This window comes from Ursus arctos, unplaced genomic scaffold (assembly GCF_023065955.2).
Source record: "Ursus arctos isolate Adak ecotype North America unplaced genomic scaffold, UrsArc2.0 scaffold_17, whole genome shotgun sequence".
Taxonomy (NCBI): domain Eukaryota; kingdom Metazoa; phylum Chordata; class Mammalia; order Carnivora; family Ursidae; genus Ursus; species Ursus arctos.
This window is the reverse complement of record NW_026622841.1, coordinates 58,278,646-58,304,288: the sequence shown is the minus strand read 5'-3', so window position 1 is coordinate 58,304,288 and position 25,643 is coordinate 58,278,646. Positions and strand designations below refer to the sequence as shown.

The following is a 25,643-nucleotide window of genomic DNA, read 5'->3' as shown; positions in this document are numbered from 1 at the left end:
CTGGCCTGCACTATGGTTTAGCGGCGTGGGAAACAGCATTGACTGTGAGACGTCCTTCCTCTCCAACTGTCACCGTAAGTGAAAGTGTACCAGTTGAGGTGACTTCCTTTGAATCTCCTCCAACATTCCCTTTTCAAATACAAGCAATCCAGGGAGTGCTCATCTAGAATGTGGCATTAAGGGGGCGCCTGGGTGGCGCAGTCGCTAGGCATCTGCCTTCGGCTCAGGGCATGATCCCGGTGTTCTGGGATCAAGCCCCACATCAGTCTCCTCCACTGGGAGCCTGCTTCTTCCTCTCCCACTCCCCCTGCTTGTGTTCCCTCTCTAGCTGGCTGTCTCTCTGTCAAATAAATAAATAAAATCTTAAAAAAAAAAAGAACCTTCTTCTTCTTGTTCGGTTTTTCGTCTTTGTTTTTGTTTTTTTGCAAAGAGACTACTGCATGTCCCTCAAACTTCTCGTCTTGGCAGGTGTCCCGGCACCGCTCAGGAGCCCTGTGTCAGCAGAGCCCGTGCAGCCCAGCGGCAAGTTTGGGGCCAGCCTGCGGAGGTCTGGAGATCACAGTGCATCTGCTGAACAGAGGTAGGTGCCTGAGTGGCTGGGCTGGGAGGCTGTGATACGCAGGGAACTCTGGGGCTTTTTCTCATCCAACGTGGCCATCATTTCTTCATGACTCTTTTCTTCCCCATTTTTCCATAACATCATCAAGGAGATTAGACCTTCACTATTCTTTTGCCTGAACCAGCACAGGGCGTAAACAGGCTGTGAGGAACTGCAGTTGATGGTGAAATCTTCTCCCTCGTGGATGACCATGGACTGCGGACCCTGCTGCAGTTCTTGGCTACTGACCCCTGTTCAAAAAGACGATGTAGAGAAAATGCAGGTGACCACGTAAGATCTTCATGCTCATAGGAGGGATGGTTTTTCTCTGCCCCCTCTTTAAGTCACAGCAACATTATCAGATCAACATGGAATATTGTCTATCTTTTCAGCATGTATCTGGCTCTCAAACAGGCCTCCCTGGGACAGAATATGACTCAGTCCCTGCTTTCAGGCAGCTGCCAGCATCCCCTGACTCTCCCAGACTAACTCCATACTTACAGGCTGCCTGCGACTCTAATATCCCTAGGAGTACTTGCAGGAGAATGTCCATCCTCTGGCTCCTTGGAAGCCAGCCCAATCGGGTGTTCTCGAATGAGCTTCCCCAGCACAGGTTACTTGAGCTCAGCAGGGTCTCCCTGACGCAGGACACTGCACTGGTCAGGGAGACCAGACCTGGTTTCCTGTTCCTCCAGCGCTGCAAACTCAGACTCAAATACTTTTTGAACACTGCCACCTTTTGGCCAGACTGAGAAATACTGAATAATGGGTGACCTCTAGAATTAATTTATATAGATGAGGTACATTTATTTATTGCAACGAGTACGGTATTTATTATTGGATATCGAAAATACCTCACCACTTTTGCATGCTTGAAACAGTTTCCGCTTTGTAATTAAAAGAAAATGAAAAAATCTGCTCTCTAGAACTGAGTAATTGTTTTTCAACATTAGGTCTGCCTACTTTTGATTTTAGTCTTATAAAAAACTACCTTATGGAGGTATACTCAATATGACATATAAAAAATTGCGTATATTTAAAATATACAATTTGAGGACCCCTGGATGGCAGTCCATTAAGCATCTGCCTTTGGCTCAGGTCATGATCCTAAGGTCCTTGCTCCGTGGGGAGTCTGCTTCTACCTCCCCCTGCTTGTGGTCACTTGCTCTCCGATAAATAAATAAATATAATCTTAAAAAAAGGAAATGTAAGAGTTTTAAAGATATATATTGTAGATACAGGTCTTTCTAGATATACATTTGTAAAGATTTTCTCCTAGTCTGTCTTTTGTTTTCTATTTTCTTAACAGTGTCTTTTAAAGAGCAAACATTTTTGGGGCGCCTGGGTAGTGCAGTTGTTAAGCGTCTGCCTTCGGCTCAGGGCGTGATCCCGGTGTTGTGAGATCGAGCCCCACATCAGGCTCCTCCGCTGGGAGCCTGCTTCTTCCTCTCCCACTCCCCCTGCTTGTATTCCCTCTCTCGCTGGCTGTCTCTCTCTCTGTCAAATAAATAAATAAAATCTTTAAAAAATAAATAAATAAAGAGCAAACATTTTTAATATTGTGAAGTCCTGTGTACTGATTTTTTAAAAGCCCACTTTATTGAGGTATGATTGACATACAAAATGCTGTATATATTTAATGTATATAACTAGATGAGTTTGGAGACAAGTCTATGCTTGTGAAACGGTCATCACAATTAATGCCATGGTTTCCTCCAAAAGTTTCCTAGTCCTCTGTATTTTTATATTTTGTTTTTTGTGATAGGAACCCTTAACATAGATCTACACTGTTAGCAAATTTTATTTTAAAGATTTTATTTTTAACAAATAATCTCTATACCCAACGTGGACTCAAACCTACAACCCCGAGATCAAGAGTTGCACGCTTTACTGAACTGAGCCAGGCAGACGCCCCTGCAAATTTTACAGTGTACAATACAATATCGTTAACTATAGGCACTGTGCTGGACAGTAGATCTCAAGCATATATTCATCTTGCATAAATGAAACTTTATACCCTTTGACCAACACCTTCCCATTTATCCTCTCCCCAACCCCTAGTAACCACCCCATTCTATCCTTTGCCACTATGAATTTGACTATTTTAGATTTGTCATATAAGGGGATCGTGTAGTATTTGCTCTTCTGTGTTCGGCTTACTTCATTTAGCATGTTTTCCAGGTTCATCCATGTTGTCACAAATGACAGGACTTTCTTCTCTTTGTAAAGGCTGAACCACATTCTACTGTATGTAAATACTACACTTTCCTTATCCATTCATCTGTCCACGGACATTTAGGTGGCTTCCATGTCTTGGCTATTGTGAATAATGCTGCAATGAATACGGGAATACAGATATCTTTGAGAGCCTGATTTCAATTCCTTTGTATATATACCCAGAAGTAAGGTTGCTAGATCATATGGTAGTTCTATTTTTAATTTATATAGATTTTTGAAATCTTACGTCATGTATCCTTTGTTTCATAATTAACTAATCTTTGCCAAACCCATGGTATCTAAGATTTTCCCCAGTGCTTTATTCTAGAAGCTCATAGTTTTAGCCCTCTCATTTAGATCTTTGATCTATTTGGAGTCAAATTTATATAGTGTGAGCTAAAGGTTAAAGTTTATATTTTTGAACATGGCTATCAACTTTTCAAGCATGATTTTTAAAAAGATTATTTTTTCCTCATTGAATTGTTATGGTACTTTTATTGAAAATCAACAGATTTTATATGTGTGAGTCTATTTCTGAAACTTTTATTCTGTTCCAATGTTGTATTTGTCTATCTTTACATCAATCCTATAATTTCTCAATTACATCTTCATAAAAACAATTTAGTATCAGTAGTGTTCGTTCCTCAAATTTGTTGTTCCTTTCAAAATGTTTTTATTAACATAGTCCTTTTTAATTTTCATGCATATCTGACAATCCTTTTGTCAATTTCTACAGAACTTTCTGCTGGGATTTTTATTGGTATTACATTAAATCTATACATCAATTTGGATTAGAAGATCCATATTAAGATGTTAATTCTCAGGTGGTGTAGTTGGTTGGGCATCTGACTCTTGGTTTCAGCTCAGGTCATGACCTCAGGGGCATGAGATCAAGCCCCACCTCCAGCTCCGTGTTCAGCTGGAGTCTGCTTAAGATTCTCTCTCCCTTTCCCTCTGGGCTTCCTGCTTATTCTCTCTCTCTCTCTCCCTCAAATAAATAAATAAATCTTAAAAAAATAAAACAAAATGTTAATTCTCTCCAAATTGATTTGGAATAAGTATGTGCAATATATATAACAGGCAAAGTAATGTTCATTTTATTAAAATAATTTTTACAAATAAACAAGAAAAAGACAATCTATAAAAGTGCAAACATACAGGGTAAGTTGTTCAACTGCTCTCGTAATCAGGAAAATGCAATGATACTAACAAAATACTCTCAAGTTGTCTAAAATCTAAAAAAGACTGAAATAGTGCTAACCAAGATGCAGGGAAATAGGTTTCCTATATGCTGTATTTTGCAGTGTAGATTGTTAGAACCATTTTGGAAGGCAACTTTTCAATACCAGTAAAAATATAACATTAGGGGAATTCTTTGACCCAGCAACTTCACCTCTAAAAATTCATCCATGTATAAATATATGTATATAAATCATATGTATATATATTTGTTGATTTGTGATTCTGATTATAACTAAGAGAAGTAAAACATTTAAATATTATTAGGAAGTGTGCAAGTTAATTAAATTTTTATACAAGCATATGATAAAGTCCATATGTGCATGTGTATGTATATGAACACATCTCAAAAATACATTTTTAGAGGTGCGGAGGGGGGCTCTCAGTCAGTTGAGCATCAGACTTTTGATTTCGGCTCAGGTCCTGATCTCTGGGTCATGAGATCGAGCTCTATGTCAGGCTCCAGCCTCAGTGGGGAGAATGCTTGAGATTCTCTCTCTCCCTCTCCCTCTGCCCCTCTCCTGGCTTGCATGCTCTCTCTCTCTTTCTAAATAGACAAAATCTTTAAATAGAAATCAGAGGGGGAGAGACTATGGACTCAGGGAAACAATCTGAGGGTTTCAGAAGGGACGTGGGAGGGGTGGTGGGGTAGCTGGGTGATGGGTGTTAAGGGCACATAAATAATGAATCATGGAACACTACATTAAAAAGCAATGATGTACTGTATGGTGCCTAACATAACATAAAAAAATAAAATAAAAAATACATTTTAAAATAAAAAAATAAAAAGCTGCAGAAAAATACACCTGATATGATCCAATTTATGTAAGAAAATTGGGTATTTATGTGAGCACCCTTATAAATGAAAAAGTCTGTGATTGTCAAGACATACTCCAAACTGCCAAAATGGGTTATCACAGGTATTGAAAAGGAAATGGAGAGGAGGTGGGGAGAGTCAGATTGGGCTTTCAGGCTTGACTTTACATACTTATGTAGTAACTTGAGTCTTTTAGAATAAGAAAAGATTTGTGTGGGGTTTTTTGGTGTGTAATAATAATATTTCAACATAAATTCTAAAAATGAAATTAAATTCCAAATATTTGTCCGTTATTTATCCCATTCCCCAAATTGTCTGTATCCCAGTGATGTGTGTGCTACAGATAAGAAACTTTTTTTCAAGGGCAAATGACTCAGTTTCTGAAATGCATTCCCATGTCTGAGGAGTGGGAAGGGTTAATATGATGCAATATCCAGAGCCTGGGCACCTCTTAGGGTCTGAATGAAGAAAGTCTTTGGGACAACCCGTGGTTGTTCTCACCTATTTCAGGGAGACCTATATAGAAAGCAACATTTGATTAAGACAAAGAGCTATGGCAAGTTCTCATCTCCTTTTCCCTTTATTGCAGGTTTACAATTGTGTCTCTTAGTTTCCTTGCGAGCTTTTTAGTCCCTCCCTTTGATAACGTAAGCTCTTCTTCCTCATCCTCTTTGTTCCTTCTATCCTTTCCTCTTTGACTCCTGCACTATCTTCACTCTACTCTTTCCCCTTTTCTCCTTTACTTCGCTTCCATTGGGCTCCTGCTCATTCTTGTGCAGTGGCCTCTGGCGATGGCGGCTGCGGCTTCCCTTCCACCACCAGGCAGATAGGGTACGGGGGCGGCCCCATCTGTGCCAGTGTGCCTCTCTCAGGATGCAGTAGTACATACCAGCATCTCCCAGGGTGCCCCGCGGCAGAATCAAGGTACTGGACTGTAGCTACTGCGACGATCAGAGTGGCCTTTCCATCAGTCACATTGTCTTTTAGACCACGAATCATGTACTCTGGACCCTGGTTGGGAATCTGTTGATACCAATATATATACTCATTTCCACTGATTGTGGAGTGGTTACAAAGCAGGTGGACAGGCTCTTCTTCAGTACTCTCCATTGCATTTGGCTGTGTGGTCTTAGCATCACTCATAATACCTGAAGGGTTGAGAAACAATAGATTAGCTCTGGTTTGTCAAATGTGGGTACCTCTAAGGTCAGGTTCACAAGCACTCCCAGAACTCTCGTCTCTGGCCTTACACCAAAACTTGAGCATTGTGGTGTGTGTTACATAGGGCAAGAGAAATATTACTTGTATTTATTATTGAGCAATCCAGATCCACAAGGCCAAAGATAAATTTCTGTGTTCCATGACCATTGGGCTCAATGAACTCAAACCTCCTTACAAGCCTGAGAGCTGTGAGACTCGGGAGATCTTCTGTGAAGAGTGGATATGATCAGCCCCTCACGATGATATTCAGACTCTCAAGAGAAACCCATAGACACACAGAAAAGTATAGATGCAATTTTTTTCTAGCAGTGTAGTAAATACAGTGGAAGAAGGAGAAGTAGCAGATACCTGTTTTTTGTCTTTAGCAATGAAAGTCATCCTTATTAGACCCAGATCACTTACCTAAAGTTAGGAGAAGAGCGATTTCTGTTAGTGATCTCATAGTTCCAGTGCAAACCAGGGTCCCAGGTCTCAGAGCTCAGGGTTTGTATCTTAACCTAGGTTGGGAGAGGTCCCAGCCACAGCATAGCAGCCACTAACATAGCTTTTTCTCAGGCAACTTTCAATTTGGGTGTTCCCCAGCCAAGCATCGGCTAAGGAAGGAGCAGTCTCTTGGTTGGGTCTACTCCCATCCTTAGGATTCAACAAAAAATTTGAAAAGAGAGCTAAGAATGTTTTCCCAATGTCTAGCCCTAAGTCAGAGGGTTTACACTGAGATCCTTTTCAAGGTTCAAACTCAAATAAGCCACGTCTGAGTGAATCTGAATGAGCAAAATCATCCCCAAGGAGATTATTTATCTTGCGTTTGTGGTATAAGGCAAAATCCACCACCAATTTGTGGCTTGATGTTCCATTGAGTTGGTATGAAATGTCCTTTAATCTAAGAAACCTATGTTGAGCCCTGGATGGCAAAAGGAAGCAGAGAATTCCTATCCATATTCCCAGCCACAGCAAGCACACCTCAAGAGCTATACTAAACAATATAACTTCAAAAGTTAGAGACTTCTTTCTGTTAAAAAGAAATGATCATGGGGCACCTGGGTGGCACAGCGGTTAAGTGTCTGCCTTCGGCTCAGGGCGTGATCCCGGCGTTACGGGATCGAGCCCCACATCAGGCTCTTCCGCTAGGAGCCTGCTTCTCCCTCTCCCACTCCCCCTGCTTGTGTTCCCTCTCTTGCTGGCTGTCTCTATCTCTGTCAAATAAATAAATAAAAAATCTTTAAAAAAAAAAAAGAAATGATCATAAGCTGAGTTAAACATCCAATAAGAAGAAAATATTTGCAACTCTGTGGCAAAAATAACTTCATAGCTGTATGATGCTACGGTGTTCAGTTTACTAGGAAAAGACAAAATTGGAATCCAGTCTAAGAGTCAAGGTGCCTAGTATTCAGGTCTCCCATGCTGGCTCCAGCAACGATGTTTCAAGCAACTTCCAGATAGGCATTGATGGATGCCTCTGGTCTTAATACAGGAACCAATGACTTGAGTGGTACTTATTCCTATCCCACCTGAGCCCCTCTTTAACACATATTTTCTCATCTCCATGCCCATGCCTAGTGGTGGCATGCATTGGGGCCACTAAAAAGAAAGAAGGCATGAGAACAGATGATTTGAAATGAAGCCATTTTCCAAGAAAGGTGGAAATAAACATAAAAGAGTCTCCCTGTTTATTCTCAAAAATGGTTGTTAATAAAGAAATGGGATAGAATAAAATTAAAATTACTCATCCTTCTTTGCTATAATAACTAAGCTTATCACTCTACTAGATGAACCAATGTTTGGCCATTAAAAATTAAACTATGAATCACCTCTCTCTTTTCTTCCTATGAGTGGTCAGCTCTTTACTTTGGGGAAGAGGTTTGCCTGTGTCCTTGAAGCTGTGCACACACTCCATGTGAGATTATAGGAAGTACAAGGTGACAAAGAGGAGGAAAATAAACTTTTTGTACAACTCAGTGATAACCTCCCCCTCACTCCGGAAGGAGCACTGGTTTGCAGGTGTAACAGCTCCCTCTTGTGACTATATATGAACTCCTTTACTTAGAACTGGGAACCAAATCAGTCCACAGTCTGTCTTTCTTTCTTTCTTTCTTTCTTTCTTTCTTTCTTTCTTTCTCTCTCTCTTTCTTTCTTTTCTCTTTCTTTCTTTCTTTCTTTCTTTCTTTCTTTCTTTCTTTCTTTCTTTCTTTCCTCTTTCATCTTCATCGAGGTTTGTGTTTTAGATCTCAAGATAAATACCTTGTAAGTGCTACCTCCCTCTAGTGGTAAGGCTCAGTAAAGACCTTTCTACTGCAATACCCGAGATTCAAGACTGCAACATTTTTAGTCAGTTGGGGATTTTAGAACTATTTCTGCGATATTTTTTCTCCCAGAAGTAGTTCTAAAAATCCCTCTCAACCAAATTCCTTTCATGTTCCTTAATACTTCGTTCTTTCCGTGTTTGAAGGCAGTTGCCCAAGCCCACATTATTCATTGTTTAGTGTACGATTTGGTGGAAAGGAGGCAGAAAAGGGAAATTATTAGCAAAAAATGCATTGTTTTAGGCAAGGTCACCTTCCTAAGAGGAGCAGGGAAGCTCTTATCTGGTAGGTTATCTCACTAGTGCTGACAGGTAATTCCATGTTGACTGGTTAACGGTCACATTCCTGGGGGGTTGGAACTACAGTTAGTTTAGGGATTAAGTCTTGGTTTACTTGGTTTACTGATGTGGGTGTTAGCACAAATGACGCCATTTTGAGCTTCCTGTTTCCTTTTTTAACAAATCTAACTGTTGAAGGATCATTTGAAGAACCACTTTGTGGTTTATTTAACCCAAGATAAAAACATAATACCTGGAAATCTGAGCAGATGGCTGCCTTTATGGAGCTAAGGTTTTTGTTTATCTTTCACTATTATTTTTATTACTGTGGAGCTACCAAGAGCACAGAAATACACCGCCGAGGCTGTCAGTTGTAAGGGAGAAATGGTGAGACTGATGGATTTTTCTGTCTTTCGAAAGTTCACAGAGAAGCGACCCTGCTTTGCATTTCGCTTGTTTTCATCCTGGTAAATGAGGAAAGTCATCTCTCCGCTGGGAGGCTGTTTGTACCAATACAAAGTGTAATAATTACTCCAACTGGTTTCATACTTGCAGAAAATGGTGGCCGCTTGTCCTTCCTGCATTGTTACTGCACTCCGGGTCTGGATGACTTTCTCAGCCGTGCTGGGTCCTATGGAGAAAAAAGACAAGGTTGGTTCTCTGAAATGTCTCAGATGGGTCATGGGGACTAGATTCATTTATGACACAAGGACAAAGAAAAGAATCACACAGCATTTCATTTTCCCATCTCTATTCCCTCTTAATACCCCTGATTCTTGGACTCCAAGAGGAAGCTAAGGCCCCGTGCTTAGGGCCACACTTACTGAAGCCAAAGGAGGCTATGAATGCCCACAGCAGGCCAGGGTAGAGCATGATAGAAATTCTTCTTCTGGTTGAAGTTTCTCTTGTTCTCACTCCAGTCCAGAGACTGGCCCTCATACGAGTGCCTGAGTGTAGAGTTCCTGGGGCTATAAGATGATTCTGCCCCCAAACAGGAAGTGAGGTTCGAAAATAGGGTGTTATACTGCTCTATTCAGAGACCGAAAATCTATCCCACCGCAAACCTGCTTTGGCTTGGTGTTCTTCTGTGGCAATACATTTGAAAAATGGCTATTATATCCAGTAAGGTACAAAAATGAAGTTTAATTATCTTTTTGTTATCGAATTCTTACTTAATACCATTGTGGTCGGAGACTACATTCTGAATGATTTAAATCCTTTGCAATTAAGTCTTGCTTTAAGATCTAGAATATAGTCAACTTTGATAAATATTCTTTGTACATTTGAAAAGAATCTATATTCTGTTGTTGGGGGTTAAGGTGTTCTATATATGTAAATCAGGTGAAGAATATTAATTGTGTTGTTCATATTTTCTCTACATTTCTACTAGGAGATGTATGTGTTAATGTCTGCCACTACAGTTGTATATATGTTTATTGATTTTTTTAAATCAACAAATTCTACTAGCTTAATTCTACTGATTCATGTTTGATATATTTTGAAGCCATGCTATTAGGTGTGTATAAAAATAGAATTGTTCTATCACCCTAGTAGGTCGTGCACTTAATCATTTTGAAGTGTAGCTCTGGATCTCTAGTAATAATTCCCGGCTTAATGTCTACTTCAACTGATATCAGTATAGCTACTCAGCTTTCTTTTGGTTAGGGACGCCGACTGTCTTGTTATCCATATGCAACAGAATGAAATTGTATCTCTATCTATCTCCCACCGTATTAAAAAATTAACTTGAAATGGATCCATGACCTCAACATACAAACCCAAACTCTGAAAGTCTTAGAAGAAAACACTGATGTGAATCTGTGTGACCTTGAATCGGGCAATGGTTTTAAAATAGGACATCAAAGCACAAGGAACTAAAGAAAAAAATAGATAAATTAGACTTCATCAAAACTAAAAGCTCTTCTGCTCCGAAAGATACTCTCAAGAAAGTGAAAAAGACAACCCCCAGAATGGGAGAAACTATTTGTAAATACCTGTGAAGGGTTGAGTATCCAAAATATATAAAGAACTTGTACAACTGAAGGATAAAAAAACAAATAACCCAAAGAAAATTTTAATTTTATCCATGGTTTTCCTAGGCTGCTGGGGATAGTGTGGCTGCGGGTAGTGACTGGGAATGTTACTTTCCTAGGTATACTGTATTTCATTTTTTTAAAATTTTATTTAAAGATTTTTATTTATTTATTCGAGAGAAAGTGAGCGAGCATGAGTGGGGAGAAGGGCAAAGGGAGAGGGAGAGAGAGAATCCCAAGCAGACACTCTGCTGAGCATAGAGCCAACACTGGGCTCAATCCCAGGACCCCTGCATGACTGAGCCGAAATCACAAGCCAGATGCTTACCTGATTGAGCCACCCAGTCGCCCCCATTACATATATATTTTTTATGTAATTTGTATTTTCTTTTTTTTTTTTTAAGATTTTATTTATTTATTTGACAGAGAGATAGCCAGCAAGAGAGGGAACACAAGCAGGGGAGTGGGAGAGGAAGAAGCAGGCTCCCAGCAGAGGCGCCTGATGTGGGACTCGATTCCATAGCGCTGGGATCACACCCTGAGCAGAAGGCAGATGCTCAAAGACTGCGCTACTCAGGTGCCCCATAATTTGTATTTTCTATCTTGTGTTTTTATTACCTATTCAGAAATCCAAGAATAATTTGTATTACAATTATTTTCACTACCCTAAGCTTTCCTTTATAAATATTAATTACTTTTTTGGCCTTATAGAGGAGTTGGTGAGGTTCCTTCCCCTATCATTTGAATCATTTGATTACAATAGTTATTATTTCCCTTTCATGAAGGAACATTGGGGAAAATGGTAAAAAATTCCATACTATTGCTGATGTATATACAGACCTACAAGGTATGAAGGGATTGATAGTACATTTGGGCAAAATCTCAAAACCCTTGAGTAGTGTCAGTCGAACCCTTAGTGTACACTTCGGTCAAAAACTTTCCCAGTGATTTCTGGAGAGCAGACACTCATCAGAGGATAGAGTCAGAACAGAGTTAAATGTTATCCCTTTCTCTTCATCCTGTTCAATCCTTAGCACCAAACCCAGTGTTTGACACATAGTAGACAGTAAATATTTGTTGAAGATACAACAGTCACAATGTGAAAAGCTTTGCAGGAATTCCTCTGGTTGTTATTTAAATTGTATCTTTTATAACCAAGCACCCAATACTTTGAAGTTGAATTGTACAAAGGAGAATGGACATAAATGTTACATGAAAAGTATATTCTTCAGGTCCTGGGATCCAGCCCTGTGTGGAGCCCTGTGTGGAGGCCCATGTCAGGCTCCCTACTCTAGGGAGTCCGGTTCTTCCTCTCCCTCTGCTCCCTCCACCCCCCCTGTGCTCTCTCTCTCTCAAATAAATAAATAAAATCTTTAAAAAGAAAAATATATTTTATATGTTAAATTGATATGAAGGCATATGCGGACCACCTAGAGAAAAAATATTTGTGGTAAGTGATTATCATTGGGTAGCAGAATTTTACATGACTTTGATCTTTTATTACATTTTCTATACTCTCGAAAGTGTCCATAATGAGCATGTGTTGGTTTTATAATAATTTTTAAGGCCATATATATATATATATATATATATATATATATATATATTTCTTTTTTTTTTCCTGAAAGCCACCCACGTTGTCATCTGGAAGACTTTTAGATCTCTTTGGCACATTATGAAACATGTACGGTCTCAATCAGAGAACCTTAAACACCCCAATGAGGTTATCCTTACAATTTACATATCTACTTAAAACACCACCATTTCTTTTCTAGAATATACTGGAGTTAGTACAAATTGTCGTAGCTCGCTTGTGTCATTGGAAACTGAATTTCTTATCATCACAGTGATTAGAGCTCTGCATTCATTTCAAGTTGGACACAAACACATTATGGCAAGCCTTTCAACCCCAAACCAGTTCCAGGGACAAAGAATGTGACTGGTCCCTCACTGTAGGCTGCAGGTGCCTGGAGAGCTCTGTGCGATGGCTGCACAGAAATCCAAGGCTTAGTCTCCTGGCTGGGTGGCTGTGATAGGCAGGCAGGCACGTTTCACTTTTTTATTCAACAGTACTGTGAATCTCCTGTCCTGTTTTCTATCCACATCTGGGCGAATCTCTGTTAGAAGAGTAGGGTTTTTCTCTGCTTCCTTCCTGTACCAAGGAAATACCTCAGAGTCCTCTCAGTGTGATGGTAATTGATAACAGCCGTTTTTCTCTCCCAGGCATTCAGGATTGAAGGACTCTGCTCCACATCCTTTTTTTGGCCACTCGTCCCTGTTGAGGCAATGAAGATGGGTTGCTGGATAATTTTCGAATTTATATTTTATTTCTAGAGTCTATAGGAAACTGGAGAACCAGAATAACTGTCTTCTTTCCCAGATGTGTGATGGCTCTTTCCAGAAGCCTCTGGACTTAACAGTGTCAGCACCTATGACAAATCTTGGACAGATAAAAATATTATTAAGAAACAGCCCCCCCCTTTTTTAACCAGCTTCTTCAGAATGATACCTAGTGAATAAAAGTGTATGAGTTAACATTTCTGACAGGAGTGTCCAGTCATGTCATCTCTAGGAACAGAAAGTAGAAGCCCTGAAAATAGAGAGTTCTACCTTATTAGGTTACCCTGACTTAAGTATCAAAGTTTTCCTGAAACAATCTTACTGCTTCATGAGCCATTAAAAATCTAGCTTCTCAATTACTGTTAATATATGTAAAATTAATAACACTATTGTGGTTATGTTAAAAAGGAATCTCTTTGTTTTAGAGTAATCCACTTTAAACTTTTAGCTCCAACTTCAGCTTGAAGCTGTCCCGGAATTCCTGTGGCAGTGAGATCTCTCTACTTACTCTCTACTCTACTTCTTCCCCCAAAGCAGATGGCTGTTGGTTATTCAGAGCTTGCTAGGCTGACTGTGTGGGTAGGTAGACTGTGTTGTCTTGGTCCGGTGTCAATGTAGACTGATCCATGTACCTGGATCTTGGATGTAGGATTTTCTCAGCATTCGTGCCTCTCTTCCCTGTGGCAGCCAAACACCGCCATGTTTCTCTGTGCATCTTGTGTAAGAAGATTTTCTGCCTCTTCCTCATCATATAAGCAGAAAGAGTTAGGGGTCCTCGGAAAAAGAGAGATGAGGCATAGCTCTCAGGACACAAGAGAAGTCATTGTAGACCCCCATCTATTTTTGTGAGTTATGCCCACAATGGGACTGTTTGCCCAAGCACAGGGCTCACAGGTTTGCAGAGCTTCTTGAGAGGTGTTGGAATTACAAAAGAATGCAAAAACCTCTGCAGTTAAGGATTTTAAGGAAACAAAGGGAACGAAAAAACTAGCAATCTCTATGAAGCCAGGAGAGAGCCTAACGTATCAGAGATGGTAAATCCGTGGTAAAACTCCCAGTGCTTTTTCAAAAGTAAGGATTGACCTAACACACATTCTTGAGTTGTTTCTGCAGGATTTAAACCCTTTGAGCCTCAAACACCAGACTGACTGGCGCAGAGAATTGAAGATACTTACCCTTGCTGGCCCTCATGACTTCAATCAACCAGGACCGCGACTCTGTCAACTTGAGGATGGCTCTGCCAGGATTCTATACTGAACTCTCCTTTGTCAAGCCCTTCATGAATAAGCATGCACCCTTGGCCTAAAACTTCCCCAATTTTGTTGTTTGAGGTGTGATGGCTTTGGAAATTATTCCCCATGATCTCCCTATTTGCTGCAAATAAAAATTGCTTTGTGTGACGACTCCCCGCTCCATGTAGTCTCTATCCGTAACTCACCAGGGAGGGAACCCATGCTAGTTCAGTTCTAATCGGTAGCAGAATGATTAACTGTTCCGTTACAGGGTTTTCAGCTCAGAGTGTTTTCCTGCCCCTGTACCTTAACCAAAGGTCACGGGCTTTTTCCTTGACTATCCACTCTGTTGCAGTAGATCTCAAGTGTGCCCTAGGAGTGTGTGTGTGTGTGTGTGTGTGTGCCCACACACATGCATGCGTGCATACAAAGAATTTCCTCTTTACTCCCATGCCCAACAGCCCCAGGCTTTTCCTCCATGTGAGAGACTGACCTAGGTAAGGTCCCTAGCTAAGGGTCTTGTGCCTCTTGCAGTCACATTGTGCAGACCAACATCTCTGATGGGGCTCCCTCTGTCACCCTCTCTGCTCCCAGTCATTTTTGTGAGCTTATGGTGGAGGTCTGTGAAAATGGTCCCACCAGTGAATGCAGATTCCTCTTGAGTCTGTGACTCCCTGCAGTTCTACATTGTCATAAGAGACCTCACTCAGTCTTTTAGCTGATTTCTTCTTGCTCATAGGGCAGCCAGCACCTGTTTTACCTATGCTCTGCTAATATGGTGTCAGTCCACAAGCTTACCTGTTCTTCAAGGAAGCTGTTCCTCATTAGAATCCAGCCTACTTAGCTTCCCTGTGACTTCAGGTCTCTGATAGTAAAAGCAAAGTTACGATTTTGCTGTTTATCTAGTTTTACGAGGTAGGGTGGAAGTGACACTTTCATGCTTTACATATCCTATGACTAACTGGAACTCTGTCCATCTTCCAGTGTACCTAAAATTGAAATATTGGTATCAGGAATGCAGCACATACTACATTGTAAATCACAGTTCATAACTGAAATACCTCCCATCTATTCTATCAGAAAAAGACGGCACTGTTTTACCTTCTGCTGGTTGTATTTTGAGCCTATTTATATTTTATTTTTAATAATCTCATAGAAATGAGAATCTTTGTTGGATCTTTGCTGAGGGAGGAATAGGCAAGTTCCAGAATGCATTGTTGTTGATTCTGTGGCTTCATCTAGGTTGGGAATCATAGGAGTAAATCAAGACCCAACAAGAATAAATCCCAAGGAACACTGAAAGGCTGAGGAATCAGGTATTGGTAGTTTATTCTGGCCCAGATGGGTTCTTTCTGGGATCTTTAAAAATGGGTCTTGAAGATGAGCTTATGGATAGCACAGATATCAAAAGAATATCCTCTGTCTTATTATTAACCTTGGTCTTGATCCAAAGATCATGAGGAGGAACATTTTGTAATATATACAGGGGAACTTGGACAGAGACATTTGCCTGAAAGTAATTAGAAGCAACTGAAAGGTTTTACGTGGGACCTGGTATTTTTCTCCTGAACGAACAAGTGACTGACTAAACCAATGGGAGTAAATATTCAACAAGCATAGCAATCTTACTTTAAGTACACACAGATACAGTTTCAGGGGAGGAATGCCCAAATTGTCCAGCAATAGGTGACAACCACAAAAGAGTTGACACTTCATGTATTTCGTTTTTGGTTCTAATAAGCTGTCAAAGCCTTAATTCAGGGTGCAAGATTAAGAAGAAAGGTGGGTAAGGATTTGGCACTGTGTCAGACCTGAAGACACGGAAGTAGGGTCCATTCATTATCCTTAGCAGACGATTCCTAGGAGGGATTTTAGGGAATTCCTAAGGCAAGGAAAATGACTCCTCAGAATGGAAAGACTAGTCCTGTGGACTTGACAAAAACATTTGGGAAGCAGACATCTGAATTAAAAAAACACCTCGTTTAAAAGCCATGGTCTCATTTCTTGTTTCCCATGAACAAGTCAGGTGGCTACGAGATCAACTTCAGACTCCAGTGTCTGTAGTAGTGCCTCACCACATTCATCCTTTCTCTGTCATGATTAATTAAAGCTTGTGATGGGCATGTGACTGTAGAGGGACTTCAATCAACAAACCTAGGTACATGGAGGATGTGAATCAAAGGGCATGGTAAGCCAAGCTGGAGTTGGCAAGAATTAGGGTGAAATGTGGCCAAGGAGATAGGAAAAAGTGGTCTAGAACACGTTACTCTACTACATGGTGTGATATACTTCTGTCTATAATTATTCAGCCAAGGTTCCATTTCTCTGGCCAGTCCTTAGGCAACCTAGCAAATAAATTTCTATTTTGTGTGCTTATTTTTCCCTAGTGCTTTTCACGATTTATAATACGAAATATGTATTTGATCTTTAACCCTATTTGTGGCAGAGGGCTTCTAAAATTCTTGGAATTTCTGTGATAAGAACAATGAACCTGTCTTTTATGTTAATGATGTGACTTTTGGAAACCCTTAGGCAACCTAAGGATGGGGGCTGTTGCTGGGGAACCAACCGTGGGATTCTTTTGGAACTTTCAGTAACCACCCCCATCCTCCAGGGAGAGGAGAAGGGCTGGAGGTTGAATCAATTGCCGATGACCAGTGATTTAATGATTTAATCAATCATGAGTAAGTAATGAAGCCTCCGTAAAAACCCAAAAGGACAGGGTTCAGAAATCTTCTGGGTTGGTGACCCCAAGGAGGTGCTGGGAGAGTGATGTTCTCGGAAAGCATGGAAGCTCCGCATTCTTTCCCTATACTTTGCCTGATGCAACTCTCTCATCTGGCTGCTCCTGAATTCCTTATGTCCTTTTATAATAAACAGCAATCTAGTAAGTAAAATGTCTCTTTGAGTTCTGTGAACCACTCTGGCATATTAATTGGACCTGAGGATGGGGACATGGGAACTTCTGATATATAACCAGCCCGTCAGAAGTACAGATAGCAACCTGGGTTTGCAACTGGCACCAGAAATCTAAGGAAGGTGCTGTTGGAGCCTCACATCTATAGCAAGTTGGTTAGAAGTACAGGTAAAAACCTGGGCTTGTGATTGTCATCCTGGGTTGGAGGGGGTTCTTGGAACCTCCAATATGTAGCCAGTGTGTCAGAAGTACAAGTAGCTTGGGCTTTCAACTGGCATCTGAAGTAGGGGGGAGCAGTCTTGTGGGACTGAGCCCTCAACCAGTGGGATCTATTTCCAGATAAGATGGTATCAGAATTGAGTTGAATTGTAGGACACCCAGCTCATATTGGAGAATTGCTTGGTGTTGTGGGAAGCCTCTCCTTCCCCCACATTGGAATTGGGTCCAGAAACCCAAAAGAACCATCTTCCCCAAAAGATTGAGTTGAGCACGTATAAAATCTGCAATAATCAAGTATAATCTTAAAATACTGTCCTTCATATGCTGATTTTTTAAATGACCTACTCCTTGGGAAGAAATAAGAAATATGATGATATCTGAGGAGTATGACTTTTGCAAAAGGTTCTGAGTGGTCCCCGAGCCAGCTGTGAAGGAGTGCTTTCTGGAATGAATTCAACAACTTCCTTTTTAGATCTTATCTTACACACCTTAACCACCAGCTGCTAGCAAATGTCTGGGTAAGGTTTGAGGCTTCCCTGAGAATATGGGAACAGGCAATTGTCTCAGATTGAGCTCTGGGCTTTTTGTAAGGCCCTCTCTGAGACAAGAGAAATATGTTGCCGTCTTCCAAATGTGATGATGATATCATGAGCCTGATAGTTTTAGCTGCTTTCTGGAAATTCACAAAATACTGACCCTGTGTATCTGTGTGCTGGCAAATGAGGAAAGTCATCTCCCCTTGGGAGGCCTTTTGTACCAACACAACATATAATATACAACCCCAGCATCATATGAACAGTCCAGTTTCACAGTCTTGCCCTCCTGCCTTGATGTTGTTGGTTGAGATTGAATGACCTTTTTGGACATGCTAGATTCTGTAGACAGAAGAAATAACAAGACTGATCTGCTGAGCTGATCTCTAAGGCAGTTGGCTACTAGGTCATGAGTTAAATCTTCAGTCAAGGCAAAAGGAATAAAAAATCTGGTTCCTTTCTCCTCCCTTTATTCCCTCCAGAGTGTCTGTCATAATTAGCCATCATTTATCCCCTCTTCCCCCCTTCCCACAATCTCAAAAAGATCAGAAAGATGACCCAGCTCCTGCCCTCAGGGTGCTGTCACCGTTATAAGCCTCTCCCAGACTCAACCAGGTACTGATGGACTGACTGCCACAACAACGTGCACAAAAGCCTCTTCAGGGGAGTGGGCCAGGTCAGCTCCTGGGTGGCCTTCCTCAGCAGCAGTTACCTTCGAGCTCAGAGCGAGGCCCGTTGCAATTGTTTCCAGAACGTTGCAACTCTGGAGGACAACCAATTAGAGAGACATCACAACACTTTCACTCTTCCCACAGGATTGTATACATCTAGCTAGAATACTTTTAAAACAATGCTTCCCTGTGGCCAGGCTGAGAAATGTTGATTAAAATGTGGATTTGGGGGGCGCCTGGGTAGTGCAGTCATTAAGCGTCTGCCTTTGGCTCAGGGCGTGATCCCGGCGTTCTGGGATCGAGCCCCGCATCAGGCTCCTCCGCTGGGAGCCTGCTTCTTCCTCTCCCACTCCCCCTGCTTGTGTTCCCTCTCTCGCTGGCTGTCTCTCTCTGTCAAATAAATAAATAAAATCTTTAAAAATGAATAAATAAATAAAATGTGGATTTGGGCTTTTTTTTTAATAAGTTTACATCCAAGATATGTCCTTTTCTTGCTATAAGGAAAAGCTTAGCAATGTACTGTGTTAGAGAGAGAATTACTCCAGCATTAAGAGGAAAAAGAAAAATCAAGGGAAAATATATATACAATTATATATAAACATATATCTGCATGTATGAAAACAAAATAATATTTTAAATAGTATAACGTTCCATTGTACCATTTGCTTGTTCAGATGCCTTCTGGTGCTCATTAATGCCTTCCGAGTAATGTACAGGCATCTTATAATGGCTTATAATTATTTTCACAAAGTGATTTCTGCTTATTACTTTAGTTTTATATTTACTGTTGCCCATTTTGAGTTGAATGCTCCAGCCATTCTGAATTCCTTTCATGTAATTCTCTTAAACTAATTTTGTCTTTATACTTCCGCACATTCTATTTCTCTTCTTCCGTAATACCCTTTGTCTGACTCTCTCTTTGACGAATGCTTTTATAAGTCTTTTTTTTTTTTTAACTTTTATAAGTCTTAACTTAAATCACCTCTCCCAGATAGCTCTCTGTTACATTCTGTTTCCAATTTAGATGCCTCGGTTAGGTGGTTTTATTTTACTTGCCTCCTATGGTAGCATTGATTGCACTATTTTGTAATACACTCCATAATATTATATGTTTCCTGAAGGCAGACACAATGCCTATTTCTTTTTGATTGCATCTCCTATATTCAAGTCTAAGGTACACATCAGGTGTCTAATATATGAACTGTTAGAAGAATCTCAAATAAATAACACATTTGGCAACTTCACAAAGAATATGATTGTTCATTTGTAAAGTTGAGAGTATGGCTACTTTGCAGTGTTAGTTTGAGAAATATAAATAAATAAATATATAATTTTATTCATGACAAAATTTTGGCTTTCAGTCCTAAAATTCACTATGATCTTTACTGTCTTCTATGCAGGGAGGTGGGGCAGGGAGCAGAGGGAAAGGGACAAGCAGACTCCCCACTGGGCGGGGAGTCCACAGGGCTTGATCCCAGGACCCAGGACCTTGAGATCAATCATGACCTTAGCCAAAGGCAGACACTTAACTGACGGAGCCACCCAGGCGCCCCTGTGCGGTTCCTATTTTTAAGATCACTTCCCCCACCTCTTCTGTCCTTCAACCTGATTAACTTCTACTAAACTTCAGGTATCAGCTTAGGCTTCACATCACAGACTCTACACTGTCCTTGACTCACTACTAAGGCTGGGTGACAGTGGGACTCTATGTGCCTTCAGATCACCCTTTGATTTCCTAAGCTTAGTCCTTGACTCATTTTAGAGTAAAAATTCAGTGAGAGAAGATACTATTTATTTTCTCATAGTTCTTTTTTCCCCAGCATGTGACATGCATATAGAATTTAGTAGGTACTCAATGAATAATTGTTGATTGATTGAATGAATAAAATCTGAGAGCCATGTTAGCTGGAAATTATTGACCTTGAAATACACATGAAGTCCTGATATAAGATGCTAAGAAGTTGATCACTTGTTCAAGATGACCTGGCATGCTCATAGCTGGTCAATGGTAGAAAGTAACTCTTTATCAATGTCACTTCTCAAGTATATCAAATAAGAAAAGCATATAGATTAATGAGTGTGGGAATGAATAAAATGTGAACATTGTAACATAAAGAGCTTGAACAAAAATAACAGGGATGAGATTGTATATAGCATTCCCTTTTCGGTGTGATGTTTTGTGTAGTCTTAGGAATGTAGAAACGGCATCAATCCATTCCCACATTATAGCCTCCCTCATACATAGACATGAAATAGGGTAAATATAAGTGGTAAGCAGAGTGAAAAATGTCCATTGTAATGGAACTTATAACTAAGTTTGAATAATTTATAAATCATGTTAAATCGAACTGAAGATAAGAAAAGGTATTTGATTGATCGACTTAGGATGTTAGAAATAGTTTTGTTAAGAACAGAAATATACAATAACTAGACTGATTATCCATATTTCTTTATCTTTTTAAATTTAAATGAACTGCACAGTATCTCTTATACATGAAATCTTTTTTAAAAATTGAACTTATAGAAAGGAGTAGAAAAGTGGTTGTGAAAGCCAAGCAGTAAGAGAAATAGAGAGGGGTTGGGAAAAAATAAAAAATAAATGATAAAAAAATTGAATTCATAATAATATACAGCATATAATAAATATTAAAATACATATCTAGATAAATGGTATGTATTATGTAAAATAATATATAATATTCTATCATGTTATATATATTTTTCCCCATCCAGCCCCTGCTGTTGTGGAATATACATATGTGAGATATATATATATATATATATAAAATGATATATTATGGTGGGAATCTGAGACCTGCTTTGGCCAATTTGGTATTGCAAATTGTAATGGAAGTAAAGGTTTAAAAGATGCTTTCATGTTTCAAGTCTTGCTCCCCCATGATTGCCATGGAAATATGCCTGACCTAGGCTGCTGGAAGATAAGGCAAGTGGAGAAGAGTTGAGTAGTCTTAGTTACCCCAGACAAGGCCATTCTAGACCAGCCAACAGCCAGTTGATCTTCAGACATAACAGTGAGCTCAGCCAAGCCCAGAAGTGTTCATCTGTCTCCAGTCTAAATTATCAATTCACAAATTTATGAGTGAAATAATTTGCTCTTTTAAGCTTCTGAGGTTTAGAGTTATGCAGTATTACTGTAATAATTGCTTACAGAAATAGCAGAAGTGGGTACTTCATTGAACAGCCTGTGGTGTGGCTTTGAGAAGATAAGGCTATATTTCATTACAATAGAATAAATAGGTAGGTTCTCCAGTGAGCTCTGTACCGACTCCACGGTTAGATGTCTCACGGTTCCAGAGATTGGGACTCTCTGAGCCCATCCAAAATGGAATGACTATTGAAATCATCTCCTGTGTAATATAGCTTCTTAACTCAGGGACCACTTTGGAGGGCCACATGATTTTCTTCTTAGAAAGGTATCTCAGGAATGCCTTCAGCTTTTTGGTGATGAATCAGGAGAAGGCTCCTTGGCAAAGATTACACACACATGTACACACACGACACGACACATACATTATGTGCACAAATAGTCTCTTGTTTTCTCAGGAGAGCCATGGGTGTCTCATCCTATTTCTCTTTTTCTTTTTGGTAGTTGGCATCTTTTTTCTCTGTTCAGCTTGAAATTCTACATTTAAGGGACTGACAATTCAAGGCATAAAGAAGAAAATTTTTTCATAGAAATTCAGGTTGACTAATTTCCTTCTATTCATCACGTACGTGAAAAGCATAAAACCAGTGGTCAGTAAACGTTTGAGTGGAATCCCATCCTCATTAGGCTGTAAGGAAGTGATATCATCTAGTTCTAGCCTGTATTCCACAGCAACCTGAGTGATTAATAAAAATGCCAAGGTCATACAAATCGACAGTGGGGAAGTTGGAATATAAAACATCAGGATATTTTTTATTAGCTATGAGGCTCATTTCATTACTACTTATTTGTCGGAAAGGGGAATCCCAGGTAAGGAACTTGGGCCATTTAGATCACTTAAGTCTGAAGCTGCAAACTGCTTGTATTTTTATTTGAATGATAACCCTACTGGAGACTCCTGATTAATAAACATTTGGGATATTTGGGATGTTTGGGATACTTCTATGTCTTCTGAATTCTTAGAATGACCTTGGCCTGGTTCTTCACATTTTGAACTGCACCCTAAATGCTCAAATGTGATGTATCCATCTCATCTGGGAATCGGGATGGCTCCCCAAAACAAGATCCTTGTGGCTGACCAGCTTCATGACATGCCTGTATTTATTATGATCCCCAGGGCAGCACCTTTTCCTGATGGACAGCGTGTCAAATAGTTCAGTGTCTTTCTTGGGAAAAGGACACACAGTAAGTGATTTACTGAAGCAATGCCTGGAAGTATCTTGTGAGTGATGAAACAAATAAATGATTATGACTTATAACATGTATATTCTCAAATGCATTTAGTGTAAAGATACAATTATCTGGAAGTGATGATGAGGGATTATTTTGTTCATTTGACACAAAAATGAAGCACATAATTGCTAGTACTGAAAGGCACACAAATATTCACTGGGAGAACTTGAAGTAGGACCCCGGTTTCCCCATTTCAAGTGTATCTTTTCTCCGAAGCTACAGGGGAAACAGTATTTTCATTCCAGAGTCTAGTGGAATTAAAACATCACCAGAGATGGGTGCTTCAGCTAAGTAGTACCCCCTCTCTGAAAGTGAAAAGGGAGAATGATTAGACTTTTTGATACCCTAAAACCCAAGGAATGACCTTAACTTATTTGTAGGACTTGCTATGTATCTAGTCTTCCTTAAAGCTCGGCCCACTCTCCTATTTAAAGCACACCCTCTCTTACTGCTGTGTGTAACTGGAAGCAAGTACGTGCCTCCCAGTAGAGACCCCAAAGAGGCAAGGAGCCAGCTGCAGGTTGAGGTACAGGCTGCAGGTGCCTGGAGAGCACTGTGCACGTGCTGCACAGAGGTACAAGGCTGAGTCTCCAGGCTGGGAGCCTGCGATATGCAGGGACAGGCGTCTGGCACTTTTGTTGAGGAAGACTGTGAATCTTCCATCTTCAGTTTTACCCGTAACTGAGAATATCGATATCAGGAATTCGGGACCTTTAGCAGGGTATTTTTTGTACCACGGGAAGTAATCAAATAAATCATTATTGTAGTCATAGTTCAGAATAGAAATCTTTCCTTCTTGCACGTTCAGGGATGGAATTTGCTTGACTTGCTGCTGGTCACCCGTCTTCTGTTGACCATTCACCCCTGTTCGGAAAGAGAATAAGAGATTTTAAATTCTATTCTTTAAGTCCCCACAGAAAAACATCATGAGCCAGAACACAATGCAAAATAAAACACAACTTCCCAATGATCCCATCTCCCAGCCTTGTGGCGCCTCATGGAGGTTTTCTACTATATTCAGACCTCCCGCCCAGAACTCACAGCCTGGCTGAAGCCACAGAATCAACAGCGATGCCCCCAGGAGCTTGTCCATTTCTACCATGGACTCAGGTTGTCTTCTCTTCTGCCCAAGCAACGATAAATCTGATTTCAACTTCCTGCACTTCATTCATTTCCTTCCACAGAGCCTTCTATTTAAAGTATGAGCAGCCCTGTTTTTAGCTGTTTATCTTTGTGAAAGGAAGCACTGCCCCCTTTAGTCCTCATGTAGAAAAATTCTGAAAATGTATTTCTCTGTTTCCTAAAGATCAATTTGCAATCCCTTCCCCATAAAAATGTTAGAATAAGAGATTGATGGTGTTTGGGGAGACAGCCAGCGAGAGAGGGAACACAAGCAGGGTGTGTGGGAGAGGAAGAAGCAGGCTCATAGCGGAGGAGCCTGATGTGGGGCTCGATTCCACAACGCCAGGATCAAGCCCTGAGCCAAAGGCAGACGCCCAACCACTGTGCCACCCAGGCGCCCCCTACCATTTTGAGTCTTCTAATTTACAAACACAGGATGTGTTTTCATTTGTCTTCTTTGATTTCCTTCATCAGCATTTTGGAGTTTTCAGCACAAAATTTTGATATGTGTTTTGTTAGGTTTACACCTAGGAGTTTGGGGTCCTTTTGAAGAATTGTAAATGGCATAATATTTTCATGTAAATAAATATATTAATTTATGTGTCCACATGTTCACTGCTAGTATATAGAAATTCATTTGATTTTTGTATGTTTATCTTGTGTCCCGTGACCTTGTTGAACCCACTGAATGGTTTTAGGATTTTTTTTTGTATTTTCTACATGGACAATCATGTTATCTACAAAGAGTGGACGTTTTACTTCTTTTCTGAGCTATATGATCGTCTTTACTTGTACTTGCTTTATTGCACTGGCTCGAGCATCTAGCATTATGTTGAATGAAACTGACAAGGGTGACTATCCTTGCCTTTTTCTTGATTTTAAGACCAATAGTATGTAGTATTTTACTGGTAGGCATACTATTAGCTGTTGAGGAAGTTCCCCACAACTCCTATGTTTCTCAGAGATTTAACATGAATGAGTGTTGAATTTTGGCAAAAAAATTTTCTGCATAGATTAACATGATCATGTGATTTTCTCTCTTAGCCTCTTAATGTGGTGGATTCCATCCATTAATTTCCAAACATTGAAGCAGATTTGCATCCCTGAAAAAAATCCATTTGCATTTGGTATTATTCTTTTTATATGTTGATGAATTTTACTTGCTAATATTTTGTGAAGAAATTTTGTGCCTGTATTCACAAGGGAAATTTCTCCACAGTTTTCTTTTCTGTATGGTCTTTGCCTGATTTTGGTCTTGGGGAAATACTACCTTTTTAAAATGAGTTAGGAATTACTTTCTTTCTATTTTCTGGAAGAAACTGTAAAACTCATGCTAACTCTTCAAATTTTTAATAGAACTCTCCAATTAAGCCATTTGAGCCTGGAAATTTATTATTATTATTATTGTTATTATTATTATTATTTAACATTTAATTTTTCACATTGTGACTTTAGCTTTTTTTAAAAGATTTTATTATTTATTTATTTATTTATTTATTTGAGAGAC

General features: G+C 39.9%; 2 gene segments (V, D, J or C); both read right to left on the bottom strand.

Annotated features, from left to right (window-relative positions):
- Window positions 1–556: 556 nt before the first annotated feature.
- LOC125282723 (T cell receptor alpha variable 34-like) lies at window positions 557–1,151 on the bottom strand. The segment is given in 2 exon segments: window positions 557–849; window positions 1,100–1,151. Coding segments are annotated over 2 exon segments (345 nt in total).
- Window positions 1,152–23,459: 22,308 nt separating this feature from the next.
- Window positions 23,460–24,107, bottom strand: LOC125282724 (T cell receptor alpha variable 29/delta variable 5-like). The segment is given in 2 exon segments: window positions 23,460–23,878; window positions 24,056–24,107. Coding segments are annotated over 2 exon segments (471 nt in total).
- Between the last annotated feature and the right edge of the window lie 1,536 nt (window positions 24,108–25,643).